This window comes from Cyphellophora attinorum (assembly GCF_001299255.1).
Source record: "Cyphellophora attinorum strain CBS 131958 chromosome Unknown Contig4, whole genome shotgun sequence".
Taxonomy (NCBI): domain Eukaryota; kingdom Fungi; phylum Ascomycota; class Eurotiomycetes; order Chaetothyriales; family Cyphellophoraceae; genus Cyphellophora; species Cyphellophora attinorum.
In genome coordinates this window covers 644,069-658,081 of record NW_017253232.1, presented here as the reverse complement: position 1 = coordinate 658,081, position 14,013 = coordinate 644,069, and the positions used below count along the sequence as shown (strand labels likewise).

Genomic DNA, 14,013 nt, shown 5'->3' with positions numbered 1-14,013 from the left:
GCCTTCACCTGCCTGCTCGTCACTACGAAAAAGCACAAAGGGTCTTTGTACAATGAGCACCATGCCTCCTTGTCCAGGACAAAGCAAATGCACACCACGACCACCATGACGGACAAAGCGAACAAAGAGCATGGCAGAGGGCACCAGGCATTACTTCAGAGTGGCAGTTTGCCTTCCTTCTTGTCAGCTCCCTCACTGCTTTCTGTTAGACTGCGCCCATCTCGATCTCATTGACCACACCTGAGATAGAGATTGAGTGCCATTCGTTCCACAGTCCAAACCCAAAGATGTGCTGCATATTCTCCCAGTCCCATATCTGCGGGCACAGCGGCCCTGACCACCGCGAGGAGTGCGCAAATGCTCGTTCCGGTCGACCTTGCGTCAACACTAATAAGACTGTTCACTCTGCGCAGGCCTGTTGGCAGTGTGTCAAGCCACTCAATGACTACATGAGCACTCGTACTGGTGTTGTGGCAGGTGGCGCAGCGGGATGGTCTGCTGCACCACCAGGTAGGTACGAAGCATACCAAAATCCGCCAGCAACGTCGGTCTTCAGGGATCAGAATGTACGGTCAGGCGTGCAGGCATATGCTCCTAAGCAGCAGCAGCAGGTGAGAAAAGCACCCACTTCCGGCTTCGAAGCCTACAATGAGCATCTCGCCGGCGTCAATCCTGCTAACAACGCTAATTTCGGAAGCGGGCCCAGCCAACAACGCTCTCACGCGACGAACTCACTCCTAATCCAGCAGCCATTCCAAACACTTCCAATGCGACCACCTCAGCAGCAGCCAGCCATGATGGTGCCAAGACAGCAGTATCAGCAGCAGAACTCCCTCCTGTTTGACACGAACCAGAATCAGACACGGCTGTTCTTCGGCGGGTCTAACGGCAACATCAACGGTAGTAGTATGTTGCAAGCTCCTCGGGCGCCGCCAGCTTCGCTATTGCCAATGCAGAGCGGCAATATCAACACTGATAGTATGATGCAGGCTCCTCCTTCCTTGGCGCCGCCCCCAGCACTGATGCCAGGCCCAACGATGGCGAATCTCGCATTCAGCATGAATCCACCATACCCCGACTCCGGGCTCCAGGGCAGCAACAACAATTATGGAGGCGGAGGTGTTGGCGGCAGTATTTTCTTCGGGAAAGATGTCGATTTCTACACAAGACCTTTCTAAGCCTGAGCTCACAGCTTGAGCTTTTCTATCCGGGCGGCTTTCTGGCATGGTCTCGGCCAGGAGGAAGGAGAGCCATTATTGAAGTCAACGGGAAGATTCGCTAGTACCTCGCTAGTACCATCTACTCGGAAGCACGAATCTAGACTTCTGACGACCACTATCCCATTGAATCGCACTTCTACCATGTCTCTTGAACGCTTTTTCATGCACAACGACGTCTCTCCTTACGTGTTGGCGTGGCCGATTGCATCCATCGGCCTGACCTTCGAGCTGCCATATTTGATCAAGGCCGGTTGACTAACATCATGTAATGCACACCTTGATTGAACCTTCCCCAATAGACTCGCAGACATTCGCTGCAATGCGCCTTCTTTGGTCCGACCTGGCAGCTGCTGGTGGATTATTAGCAAGGGAGGAAGCTGCGATGAGACGATTTACGGAGCGAGCAGGCAAGTGCGTGAGCTTCAAGTCTAGAGGTGACGCCGGATGACTGGAGGTTGGGCGTTGTGTCATCAGACCGGAAGACAAAAGCTGCGCTTCGACAAAACCGGATGACAAGCTGGCCCTCAGTCCTACGACGCGATTACTGTCGTTGTTGCATCGTGCATCTCTTCTCTCTGGGACTACGTCCGTAGCGGGCTAACATAGGGCGTAGGTGCGCACTGACTAGGTAATGTCAAGCAGAATAGACGCACGCTGTAGGCGGTCGGGCAAGTTGGACTATTCCCTAGTGAGGAGAGGGTCATCACATTTATACCTCGTGCTTTCACGAGGCAACATGACACACGGTGCTGGCCGAGTCAGTGCAAGAGCGAACTGCTGGAATTACAAGATATGCAGTCTGAGCACTCGCAGGTGAGATAGAATGTCATCTTGCACACAATCTCTCCGGGAGATGGACCTGTGAGGTAGCTGGAGATAATATTATAGAGACCCGATAGATCAGGTTCCTGTAAGCACTTGTTGCCATAACCTAGCGGTTTGGCGATCCTCAGCCGATCGAGAGGCTCCGAGTCTCGCAAGGATACGCGCCTTGCACGCACAGAGCTTCCTTGGTCGCGGGTGATGATAAGAATGTCTGCCATTCTGACTCTGGAGCGTCGACATTGTTCTTTGCTCCATCGTCTCGCATGGACGCGCGTGCAATGACGTCGGGCTCGTGACCCAAGAGTCGCAGCGCTTACATCGTACGCTCACATCGCAACACTACACGACTCAAGCACCATTCTGTCCTGCTCCACCAGTGACCTTCGCCGCCTGCACCGCTGCCATCTTATGCGCCCACGGCGTAGCCGGCTGCGGCCTCCTCGCCGTTCGGATTTCATCGGTCGAGTAGCCCGGAATGCGGATATTGTAGTTGCGCTCGAGGACGATAAGAATGTCGCGAAGGTCGAGCATTGGACTCTGGCGGGCTTTGGCGAGGCGGCAGGCCATAGTGACGAGGTCGTCCACGAAGTCGTCTGCTACTTGGAGGAAGATCTGAGGCAAAAAACCATATCAGTACTGGATATTTGTACAAATGGAAAGGGTAGTGATAGAATTGGGGTGCAAAAAAGGCTCACCTCTTCGGCATCGGCACTCATGAACTGCTCTTCGCCACCGATGCCGGGTCCGACGACTTCCCGCAAGAGCTCGTTGAGTTTCTTCCTGCCCAGAACGCGACCATCTTCGGAGTGCTCAAGCACGTATCCTGGTAGCAGAGGAATGGCAGGCTGACTCATCGACCCAGGCATGCCAACGCCAGCACCACCGGACATGGTAGGCCGCGACGGAGGCATCGATACAGGACGAGGTTCGGTAACTTGCAGGTTCTTGGTTATGGCTAGTTGTGGCGCTTTCGTTACGTTTAGATTTTGCGCTAGAGGATGGGCATGGATATTTTGCTGCGATGCGTGCTGTTGAAGTGCCGATTGCGGTTGTGACGATGGACGAGCACCTGCGGACTGGGGAAGTGAATTGTTCAAGGCACTTGCCTGCGCCTGTGAAGCGAACGCGGATTGCTCCTGGTTTTCGGTCTTCACTGGGGTTGCACTTGCTCCGGCGGGGTTTGGTTGCTGGGGAGCATTCGCATTTGTGGGAGTGACACTTGCCTGCCCAGTTTCGGCCGCTTGCGCCTGCTGGTTTCTAGCCGCGGATACTGCGTCGCTGATCGAATATGCTGGAGGTCCCTGTGTGTTGGTTTGCGTACCGCCTGCAGACATTGGGACTGCTGCGCCTTGCCCTTGTTGGCTGGCTTGCTTCTGGTATTGATTCTGCGGCTGCTGGGCGCGGAATTCGTTCTGTTGATTTCTAAACTTCTCCATGAAATTCTGGCTCTCCTGGATGGCTTTCTGGCATTGCGACATTCTGGTTCGGTATGACTGTTCCTCCTGCGGCTGCATTTGTCCAGAGGCTTGACGTTGGCTGTAATTCGTCTTGGTCTCGTTGTACTTGGTTGTGGCGACTTGCAGCCTTTGCAGCGCCTGCCCATACCTAGCTTTAGCTTCGCGCAACCAGTCATCGGCTTGCTTGGTGCCCTCGACCATGGCTGTGGGATAGTAAAACACAAGACCATTAACCTTGTCCTGGATACCCTGGTAGAGCTGGTTGAACATTGTCGCATTCCCAGAGGCTTGGCCCTGTGACTGGCCTGCTGCCTGTTGGGCTGTTTGACCGCCCTGAGCTGGCTGTCCTGCCGATGCTGCCTGCGCAGCCTGGGCCACCATCTGCTCTCTTTTCTTCTGTTGTTGCGCCATTTGTTGAAAGTTCTTCATGCCTGCCATCAACGTCTGAGAGGTCTGAACGAGCTTATTGTATGCCTCGGTCTGTCTCTGGTCACCTTGTGGAACTGCATTCATCACTTCCCATAATTTCCGCACGTGTTGTTCGTACTGTTGCTTCTGTTGCGCATTGAGCTGAGGAAGCCGTGAGACTTGCTCCGGTCTGATGAGCGACCCATGCCCTTGGGCTGTGCGCTGTTGTTGGGTGTTGTCCATTGTGCCTGTCTCGGCAGTCGAAGACAAGTGGCCCGATAAATAGGTCTGGGGAGCCTGGCGGCCCCGAAGGGCGATTTAGGCGGATGGGAACCGCTCGTGAGCGGCTCCTTCTCGAGTGATGCCTACGGCGATGGCTACGATGGATGCGGAACACAGAGCAGAGTCAAATGATATTGGTAGGATGCCTGCGTCTGATGCGTGGCGTTGGTCGCTTGCGGGAAGAGGTTCAAGGTGCAAGGGCCCTGCAATAATAATGGTCGGCGCGATTGTGGAAGTGCGAGAAAATAATAGTTGAGATGATTTCGATTGTTGCTTCTCGTGTGCAGAGCGCGTGGTAGTGGCTGGGCTGATTAATAGTCGCTGATAATGCGAAAGTGAGGTGAAAATGAAGCGAGCTGGGACACATGTGAGGTATGATGCTCCCCCCAATCGACTGCGCGAGGCTTCAGCCTTGGCAGCATAGGACCTGTATGAAGCCACATCCCTCTCACCGCGTGTCTTGCTGCTTTTTCAGACAGCGTTAATGCAACCACAATACAGCGTTACAGCCCAGCTCGTGCCCAGCTGGGCCTTCTCACTTTGAGTGAGGTGAGTCAGGCTAATAGGAAAGACCTTTTCTGCCTCTATCCACGAAGCATAAGCATCAACGTGTCGAGTTTCTTACCACGTCTTCCCACGATTCTTCCGCGGTATCGCTTGCTTCCAGACTTTCGGTGGAGCACGCACGAGACAATGGAATCCGAATTCGAGCACCGAGCGATGATGTGCAGATGGCATTCTGCTGGTGTCTCAAAGTCAATCACTGGCTCCAAGAACGCCATACCCACAGTTACGGCATCAACGCATCGTGCAAATCGAGTCAATGCAGAAATGATCTCCCACTTTACTTACTCCTTGTTTAAAGCTTGAGAACCCTCAAAGTCTTCACAAAGCCACATTGGATGCGGCTACCAATGATCTGCCCGGGTACAAATTGTATCAATTGGAAACTCAGACTCCTAGATGAATTGTGCCAGCGACATTCAGGAGTTCCAGCCCTCCAACGGACTCCCGATATTATTTGTATCTCAGCATGTCTGCCTCCTCACTCTTCCCGGGGTCTTGCAACATTGTCCTGCTTGAAATCGGTCTCGTGACTCCACCGCCATGGTTCTCATCAGGATCGGCTTGATCTTTGCGGTCATCGGCGGGCTCACGGCTGCTATCCCTTGGGAGCTCGAAGAACGTGCAGGTGCCATTTGCTCTACTGGCTTCTACGGCGAGATCGGTAAGAGGAGTTGTTGATCTACCCACCCGTTTCTAATACATCTTTCAGTCCCAGTGCTGAAATCGTACGGGCTCGCTCAATCCTTCTGTCAAAGGGCATTTCCGCCAGGCTGCACAACACAAAACAAGGTCAAGCGCGCTGCATCGACCACAACGACTTCTAAGACATTGACCACGCCGGCTCCCAAGCCTCCGACGAATCAAGCTGCCGCATTCTCGAGACTCCGGCAGGAGGGTAAAGAGGTCGTCTCCGCCATTTGCTCATGCATCCAAAGTCATAAGGTAGGCAAGTTGATGGGTTCGAAAGAATGTACTGATCAGACAAGCCGTGCACAACGACCGCAACGATCACCACTACCACCACACCCTACGACGACCACCACTACCACCACTACGACCACCACTACGACCACGCCCACAACGACCACCACTACCACCACGCCCGCAACGACCACCACTACCACCACTACCACCACTCCCACCACTCCCACGACGACGACCACCACAACCACAACCACCACGACCACCACGATGACCACCACTACCGCCGTGGGTCCCAGGCCCTTGGATACAATCTACGTCACCGGCGGCGTTGTCGGTTTTACGAGTACACTAGCCACGGTGGACGCTCAGGGAAGCCCAACGGCAGTCGTTATCATAGGAGTACCTGCTGCCCCTACATGAACCACCCAGTCCGCGAGTCACAATTTGGGTCCGATACTGGCACATACCAAGTACTATCTTGACCACAAAGCTCATCGTCGATAACCGCTGCTGTGAGAATCGACGCTGCATCATCTCCACTGGACATCGTAGATTCTATTTGTGTCGCTTTCCTTTGCCCGAATCTGTTCCTTCACGGTACGTGTTCTTCTAGTGTAGCTACCGGTCTGAGCCTTTTCCATAGAAATCAACCATTAAGACAATAGCGATCAGGTCTCAATCTCACGAAGCGCAAAGACTGCATACGCTGGATCCTTCGAAAATGCTAAACATTATCGCTATGCAATGCCTCTATGTATATCCGAGAATCCATCGAATCTAGACACAGAAGCTACTAAGCCAAACCCATCGCTTGAACGCTCTCAATCACACTCAACAGCAGCCGCATGCCATATGTATCCGCGACCCGATGCACAATGCTCATCCTCTCCCTGACCGCTGACTTCTCCAGGCTGATGGTCCACTCTCCACCACAAGAGCAGTGCTCCTTGAAAATGCTGTCGTCTCCTTGCAAGCCACCACATTTCTTGCACCGGAGATCTTGGGTATGCCATCGAACGACTTCTTTCTCAACCCTTGCAATCAGATCCTCCTCGAGTACATGGCGATTGAAGTCATTGCTGCAGCTGTGGCATTTCCATGGCTTGTCTATCATCTGACCTGGGTCATCAGGATTGGGAGCCGGGATGACGTCCTCATCTCGACAGAGATCCAGCTCTCTCAGCGCTGTGCAAGTGTCACACACCAGTGACTCGAATTTGAGGCTCTTGCTTGGGTTCTCGAAGCGTGCTTCGGCGCCGAATTCTCGAATCGAAAACAAGTCCAGAAGCTCCTTTCGAAGCAGCCGTGCCTCGAGTTGAAGTGGCTTCGACAGAGACATCATCTGCATCAAGGCCTTGACCAGCTCCAGTACTGGGTCTCGCACCTTTCGTGAGCCTTCCTGGATGGCAAGCGTGCCTCCTGGCAGATGTTCTGGAAATCGCCAGTCACTTTCGAGCTCTATGTTCAACATCTCATCCCTTTGTCTTCGGATCAATTGCCGGATGTATTTGATCAGCGGCCTGGAGAAGTCTTCCTGCAGAATGGTGGTGACTTCCGTGCTTGTTGGATTCTCGGTCAGGCTCAGGAAAGTGTTTTGTGGTAATTGTGTCTGCCTTGGAGTTCCATCTGGTCCGAACTCATCCTCCGGTCTCTTCAATTTCTGCAGAATCTCGATGAAATCAACAATCCAGTCATCAAAGACGCTTTGCAGAGGTACGGGGAGGAACTGCGCCACCTGCCAGTAGACGACGGTGTTGAGCTGGTCGTTGTTGATGGTGTCGCTGATCTCAGGCGTGCCCTTACCGCCGTAGTTGTACGGGTCATACCAAAGCAGCACGTCCCAGTAGTCCTTGACATTCAGGTCGATGAAGTGGAACATTGGCTTCTGCTGTATGGCTTTCAGGACGTACTGAGCGTAAGCGTAGGCATTGGCGACATCCTGTTTCGATGTCTGGAGCAACAGTCTGGTTGGACTGGCGAATACGACTTGGGAGCCTACCCTTCGGAAATCCGTCAATAGTTGTTGAAACGCCTTTTTCGACATCATCTGCACGTAGTAGTGGAGATGACGGTCGTACAGGCACGAAGACGGGGACGCGATCCACCTCAACAGATGCCGCACCATAACGTCGGCCAATGGGCTGTTGTTGCAGGCTTCCGCCCACCAGGCTTTGACCATATCACGAAGCACCTGCAAAGCCTCCTGGGCAAACCCGGACTGGGATTTCGAGACAGCTCCGCCATCGTCCGATATCATTTCGTCGCCTGTAGGGTTGAAGCCCAATGCATCTGATGAACCTTCAAGATCATTGATGAGCGAAGACGTGAGCAACGTGTTGATCGCAAGGTTTTGAACCTCGATGTCGATACACACTGACGTATATGCCCCAGGATTGTTCGTCTGTGGTAACTCGACCACTTCCTGCATTGGACCAAGAATGTCATCCTTCTCGTGCCCAGCGTGGTCGGGCCGAGGGCCTGCTGCCCACCAGAGCACGACGTTGTTGCTTTGTAGCCTGCGGGCATAGGCTAAGTCGATGAGATATCGAGGGTCTTCTTTCTCAAGGTTGCACACTGGCACGTCTCCGTAGCGCGCAAGCTCGAGAAGATGTGAGATCCAGTTCTCGACACCGAGATAGTGACCGACGAGACGCCTGAAGGTAAACGCTTGCCAGCCGAGAGGTGGAAACTCTGCGTCCGCTTCCTCGGTGCGCAGGCTGAGCACGGGATACTCCTTCAGAATTCTGATGTCGTGCATAATCTGACGATGTTGCGTTGTCTGCATGATGAGCATGGTGGCCCTGGTCTCCTCAGATCTCCACTTCTTGACAATGTCGGCAATCTCGAGATGTGCCTTCCGCTTTGTCGTCACCTGGGAGATCTTGAATTTGAGCTCGTCCTGGTAGTCGAACAAGGCGCTGGACGTGGCATTTTCGATGTCCTTCTTCCGTGTAAGCTGGTCCAAATACATCCTGTCAACATTTGGTAAGCCCTGTGCATCTCTAGTTCGGCTAAGGACGATGATGTGACCCTCTGATCGGGCTGTCGACACAAGAGCGAACACTTGTCGATCCCCAGAAGCAACATGATAGAGATAAAGGTAAGCCAGTCCACTCGGATCATCAACGTACGTCGACTTGGACGGACTGCGTATCAGGGACGACAGATCGAACCCTTGCTCGAGACCTTTGCCGAGCACACCTTTCTGATTCTCGTCGAATGAACACAAGTTGCCGATCTTTAACAAGGCTCTGGTGTACAGAGGCAGTTGCTGCTCGTACACACCTTCAACGCTTGAGTGATTGCAAAGCAGCGATACGTTCTCGGCTTCTCGAAGATAGGTGTCCTCGCTCATGGTAAGCTGGAACAGATGCACTGACGGGTGTCCATTGGGCAGGATGTGGTTGACCTTTTCGACCTCGCAATCAGTGATGTCGACTTCGGGCAAATCGTCGCCTTTCAGATTCAAATATAGCGTACGTGGCACCTTCACCACGAGAACATGGATCTTCTTCCCAATAAGCACAAATGCCTTCACTTCGCCCGGTGAGTCGCCGTCCCGGAGCTGCAGCACTTGCCAGGTGTTGATGAACAGCATCTCAGCTTGGTTGCGGAAGAAGCTGCCAATGGCATCGGTCGTCACATTCGCACGCTCCCCGAAGAGCTGCCTTCGTCGACTGCGAGCTTGCTTCTGAATCTTCCATTTTTGCTTGGAATACTGTAGCCACTTCGAGTAATTTTTCTCAATGTTGGGTATCTTTGAGGGCAGGCTTGCGAATGGATCAGCGTTGACTGCTGGTTCAGGGGATTTTCGCTTCTGTGCGGTCGGCTTTTGTGTGTGGACCTTTACTTGGTGGTCTAGCACGTCTTCGATATCGCCAGACGCGGGCAGCCGATGGTTGAGTACATTTAGCCCATTCAGTGAGATCTCGCCGAGGGGCTTCTTCTCCTTTCGAAACAGGTCGGTCATCTTCTGTTGTTGGAATTTGTCCTCCCGAATGTTGATGCGTTTCTGAAGCCAGTCCGGATGTGCTACTCGCGGGACTGGATTGGGAATCTTCTGCAGCGCTGCCGGAATGGTTACAAGCTTCTGTATAACGGAGCCGAGTCGCTCGAGATAGTAGTTCCAGTCAATGATGGAACGTGGATCCATGTCGGAGGGGTCCTCTTTCAACCATCGGCGAAGATAGTACCGCTTCACACTTTCTTCGGCGGAGAAGATGGCCACCGGGACGGCCCGTTCAGTCACCGGTACATTGCGAGGCCTTGCTGAGATGATGTATTTGCAGTTGAGACCTTTGTCCTTGATCATATTCTCGCCCAGAAATTCGGCTAAACGCTTTGCTGTTGTGATGGACGTCGATTTCTGCGCTCCATATTCTTCGAGTGTTTTGGTCATGCTTTTGTTCTCGCAAATGAGGTCAATCAGCTCCTCGTCTGCTAAAGTCGAACCACGTTGGTGAAGAACATCCAGCCACCTGTTCGCCACGCGCGCGACAGCGGCATATGTCTCCGCGAGAGTCGTCCCGTCGAGGAAGACCTTGAAGATCTGTGTCTGGAAGATTTTGATTAGCCTTAGCTCACCACGGCGCTTGACCTCGAACCCTTTCAGCTCAGCAAGACTGCCATCGTGGTTGAAAACAGCATAACGTTTCTTCAAGTTCTTGTCTTCTTCCAAGGAGGTTGGCAGCACCATGGCTTTGTATGGCCCATCCACTTCGAAGAAGATGGAATTGTCGCTATGCGTCTCGTATTTCAGTGACTTGGGATCGACCAGAGTTTGATATTGATGATTGGTAAATTTGGCGTGGACAAGATGGTTAAGCATGATGCAGGGGTAGGACACATTGAGCTTCTTTCCATTCTTGAGCACAAACTGGACGTTCTCAGGGAACGTAGCTGGCAGCATGCACCAGATGCCGTCGGTATCCAGCTCAAGCGGTCTTCCGATGCGCTCAACGAGTTCACGTGCCATCTGAATGATATGTGCACCGGTGAGGCAAGTCACTCCAGCCATCTCTAGCGAGTACCAACGTGATCCTTTTCGCATCACATAGCCGTAGAATGAGTTCAGGATGACCTTGTGGGCCAATTGTAGTGAATCGAACAATGTGATCATCTTTTTGGCGTCTTCGATCTCGAGTGCTGAGGCTCCTGCGCTCTTCAATTCATCGGTCTTGCCCTTCCAGACTTTCTGCTTTCCTTTGTAATCGTATCGTCGATCTCTAAAATCTCGCACAGTATTCACGTAGAAAGGATTTTCTCGTTGGCATATGATTGCCTCGCGCTCGATGGTCTTCGAGTCGTGGATCTTGTGATAGATCTTCTTCGAGTAGTCTTGCAAACGTTTGCGGACCACAGAGGCTTGCTCATCGAGACTCAGTTCTTGGAAGGTCCGCGCCAATGACTTTGGTCCTTTCCCAGCGAATTTCTCATTTGTTATTGCTCTTCGAATCATGTTGTACTCGTCTCTCTTCGCAGGCAAGAATTCTCCACGCCACGCCCATGGCAATCGACGATCGCACGTCTTGCCAGGTCTGTTGAAGTCACAAGCAGCACAATCGGATTCTGATATCATGGAGTCGGGCTGCAGCCTGTTCGTCGTCATGATATTCGGATACATGGACGCAACGTCCAGATGGTAAATTAGTGGTCGTTCGTGTCGATTAGGGGTATTCTTCAGGCTCATCAGCTTCTCTGTGATCGCTTGTTTGATCTCGTCGTAATTCGTAACATCGTCCAATGATTTCTTCTCTTCAACCTCAATGCAGAATTTCAATGCAGCGTCCAGGTCGTTAAGCAGCTCATCAATCGCCGAAGGCTCGATGGCGAAATTGACGGGAATGTCGGCGCGGAAGACGCCTGCCTCGATACTTTCAACGTGACCACCAACATAGGTCTCTGAGTCAAGCAGGTGACCATCCCAGAACGCTTCTCGCGCCTCTTTGTGTTTATTTGGAAGAACAATGTTCTTTTGATAGGCTTGCACCATGAGTAGCATCTCACATAGTGTTCCGGTGCCTTTTCGAAGTGTGTCGTCCGGGTTGAGAGGCAAAATCGTACACAGTGAGAAGATGAAGGGATGGACATACTTCATGTAGAGGTAGTATGTCGCCACTGCATCTGAGACGGAGTACTCGGCAAGAATTTGAGGATGCTCGCTTGCGTAAGGTGTCATGAGCTCCGGATCCAATTCGTCCGGATCGTAGCCCAGCTTCGCGACAGTGACAGCTTTGAGGCCACGGCTGCCCTGAGGCAAGTAGCTGTCGCGATTTACCCAGGCAAAGCAGTCCAGATGTACGCAGTGGTCGCTGTAGTAGATGTCCTCACTGTTCTTGCGGAAGCCAATCTCGGCGTACATGTCTATGCCGAGCACGCTTGCCCGAGCCTCCACGAATGGCCAATCGAAGAAATCGCCGTTGTAGGTGGCAATAACCGTGGGTTGCGCTTGCTTGATGGTGTCAAAGAAACGCTCGAGTACACCTCGTTCATCCTTCTCGTTGAAAATAATGAAAGGTCCATGATATTCGGGCTTTGGAGTGTAGTCAAAATCGGCGATATCCTCGGATACGATTTCTCGGTTGACAATCAAAAAACCTTGCCCGTCAATCATGTACGAAATCATCATGACCTGGTCGATGACTGCATCCGGAAACTTGAGCGGTAGCTTGGTACATTCGATATCGAATGCGAGTACCACAGGATCTGCACGCTGCAGCCGCTCTTCAATACACGTCAGGGATATCACCCCGTGCTTTGCTTCGACCGTGTACCATTTTCCGAGCCGAATGTCAAGATCGATGGTGACCCTGACATGATATGGCACGTCATATTCCCGGATGTCTGTGATGAAGTCGCTTGCTTCCAGGATGGCGTTGCTCCGTTTATCATTCATCTCCTCTTCGTCGTAGATGTCGAATCCGGCAGTAGCAGTTGCAACCTCAGCGTAAGTGTCCATGGCAGTGATCTTTTCCTTGTTTCGCTCGGCGATCGGCATAATCACCTTTCGTACCGACATGAGGTCAGATACACTCGGAAACGTCAGCTTGAGGAAAGTCCGTCTGTATCCCAGCAGATGATTTGGCATGGACAGATCTTCCTTCTCGATCTTAGACACGGTCTTGACCATCCCCTCGAACATCCTCTTGCACCATTCTTCAACTTCCTGCTCCCGACCACGCTTCACCGCGATGAGGAAGTATGGATCGTATTCCACGGTGGCTTTGAAATTATGGCCATCCTCGCCAATGAAGTAGAAATCAACGCCAGCTCGTCCAGCGGCTATTCGAGAATCCGGTATTGATGTACTGTGCATGTTGTAGAGCCATCCGACACGTTTCCTGCCCGAATCGAATCGCGGAAAACCCATCTTCTCGTCTATGCTATCCGCAAGGCGGACAGCTTGCATCTTTTCATCTTGCGATGTGCCCTCTGTGGCTCTGAGCTCGGAGGCATCGATCGTCCTCGGTCGAGGCCCACGCGCCGCAGGCTTTGGCGCTCTGAGGTTGTTGCCATATTTGCTGGGCTTCCGCACAGGCATGGCTGCTATGAATGTTGGGTTTATGGCGGGTGATGATACATTGAGCTCTCTCGAAAGCAGTCCGCGACCGATTTGCACTGCGTCAAGTACCGTTGTAGGAGTTTGCGAAATTCCGCTGCAGTCGCTACTGCAGAACGACTTGGGGAACGCGTCGAATCGAGTCGCGTAGCTTGCCAAGCCAATTAACGTTAGCGCGAGTTCCTCAAGTCCCGAGGTCCCTAAATCCTTCGATACCTATCACGCAGATCGAACGTTCGTCACCATACAGCAGTGTTCGTTGATGTCTTGCTTCGGCTGGGATGCCGCTTCAGCATTGTAATTATTGTGACCGTACGTTTACGCGGATTGAGCACTTGGTTCGCCATGTACGATCTCACACAAAAGAGAAACCTTTCACGTGCCCATGTTGTGCAAAATGCTATACACGAGAGTAGGACTGTCCTCATGGTTTCCATGGAAACAAATCTAATCTGACACAGGGACACTCTGTCTCGGCACATGAAGTCTCATCATGCTGGCCGAGACAGGGCTAGATTGCACTCAGAATTCCCGACGAATGCCAGCCCGAATGACCCGATGCCGGTCGAAGGACAGACATACGGTAAAGCCCGAGCCTGAGCGCGATTGCTTCAATTCCTCTCAATTTTATCGATGTGGTCTCCGTAGAGACGGTTCTGGCTCAAGTTGTCGAAATGACCATACTCATGAAGCTCTCTGACGGTCTTACCAATAGAAGAGACTACGACTTTCGAGTCCCCGATCCATGTACTACCCAGCACCGCCCATGAGC

At 52.5% G+C, this 14,013-nt stretch overlaps 3 protein-coding genes across 3 annotated transcripts; 1 reads left to right on the top strand and 2 right to left on the bottom strand.

Moving 5' to 3' along the window:
- Nucleotides 1-449: 449 nt before the first annotated feature.
- Nucleotides 450-1,178, top strand: AB675_6348 (uncharacterized protein; the record flags this gene model as incomplete). Its single annotated transcript, XM_018146631.1, has 1 exon — nt 450-1,178. The coding sequence occupies one exon, from the start codon at nt 450-452 to the stop codon at nt 1,176-1,178; it is 729 nt and encodes a 242-aa protein (XP_018004077.1).
- A 1,215-nt stretch (nt 1,179-2,393) lies between these two features.
- AB675_6347 (Transcription initiation factor TFIID subunit 12) lies at nt 2,394-4,153 on the bottom strand (the record flags this gene model as incomplete). Its single annotated transcript, XM_018146630.1, has 2 exons — nt 2,394-2,657; nt 2,741-4,153. 2 exons carry the CDS (start codon nt 4,151-4,153, stop codon nt 2,394-2,396), a joined length of 1,677 nt encoding a protein of 558 aa, XP_018003813.1.
- Nucleotides 4,154-6,476: 2,323 nt separating this feature from the next.
- On the bottom strand, nt 6,477-13,223 carry AB675_6345 (DNA polymerase epsilon catalytic subunit A; the record flags this gene model as incomplete). The annotated part of the gene is made up of 1 exon (XM_018146629.1): nt 6,477-13,223. The coding sequence occupies one exon, from the start codon at nt 13,221-13,223 to the stop codon at nt 6,477-6,479; it is 6,747 nt and encodes a 2,248-aa protein (XP_018003678.1).
- Nucleotides 13,224-14,013: the final 790 nt, after the last annotated feature.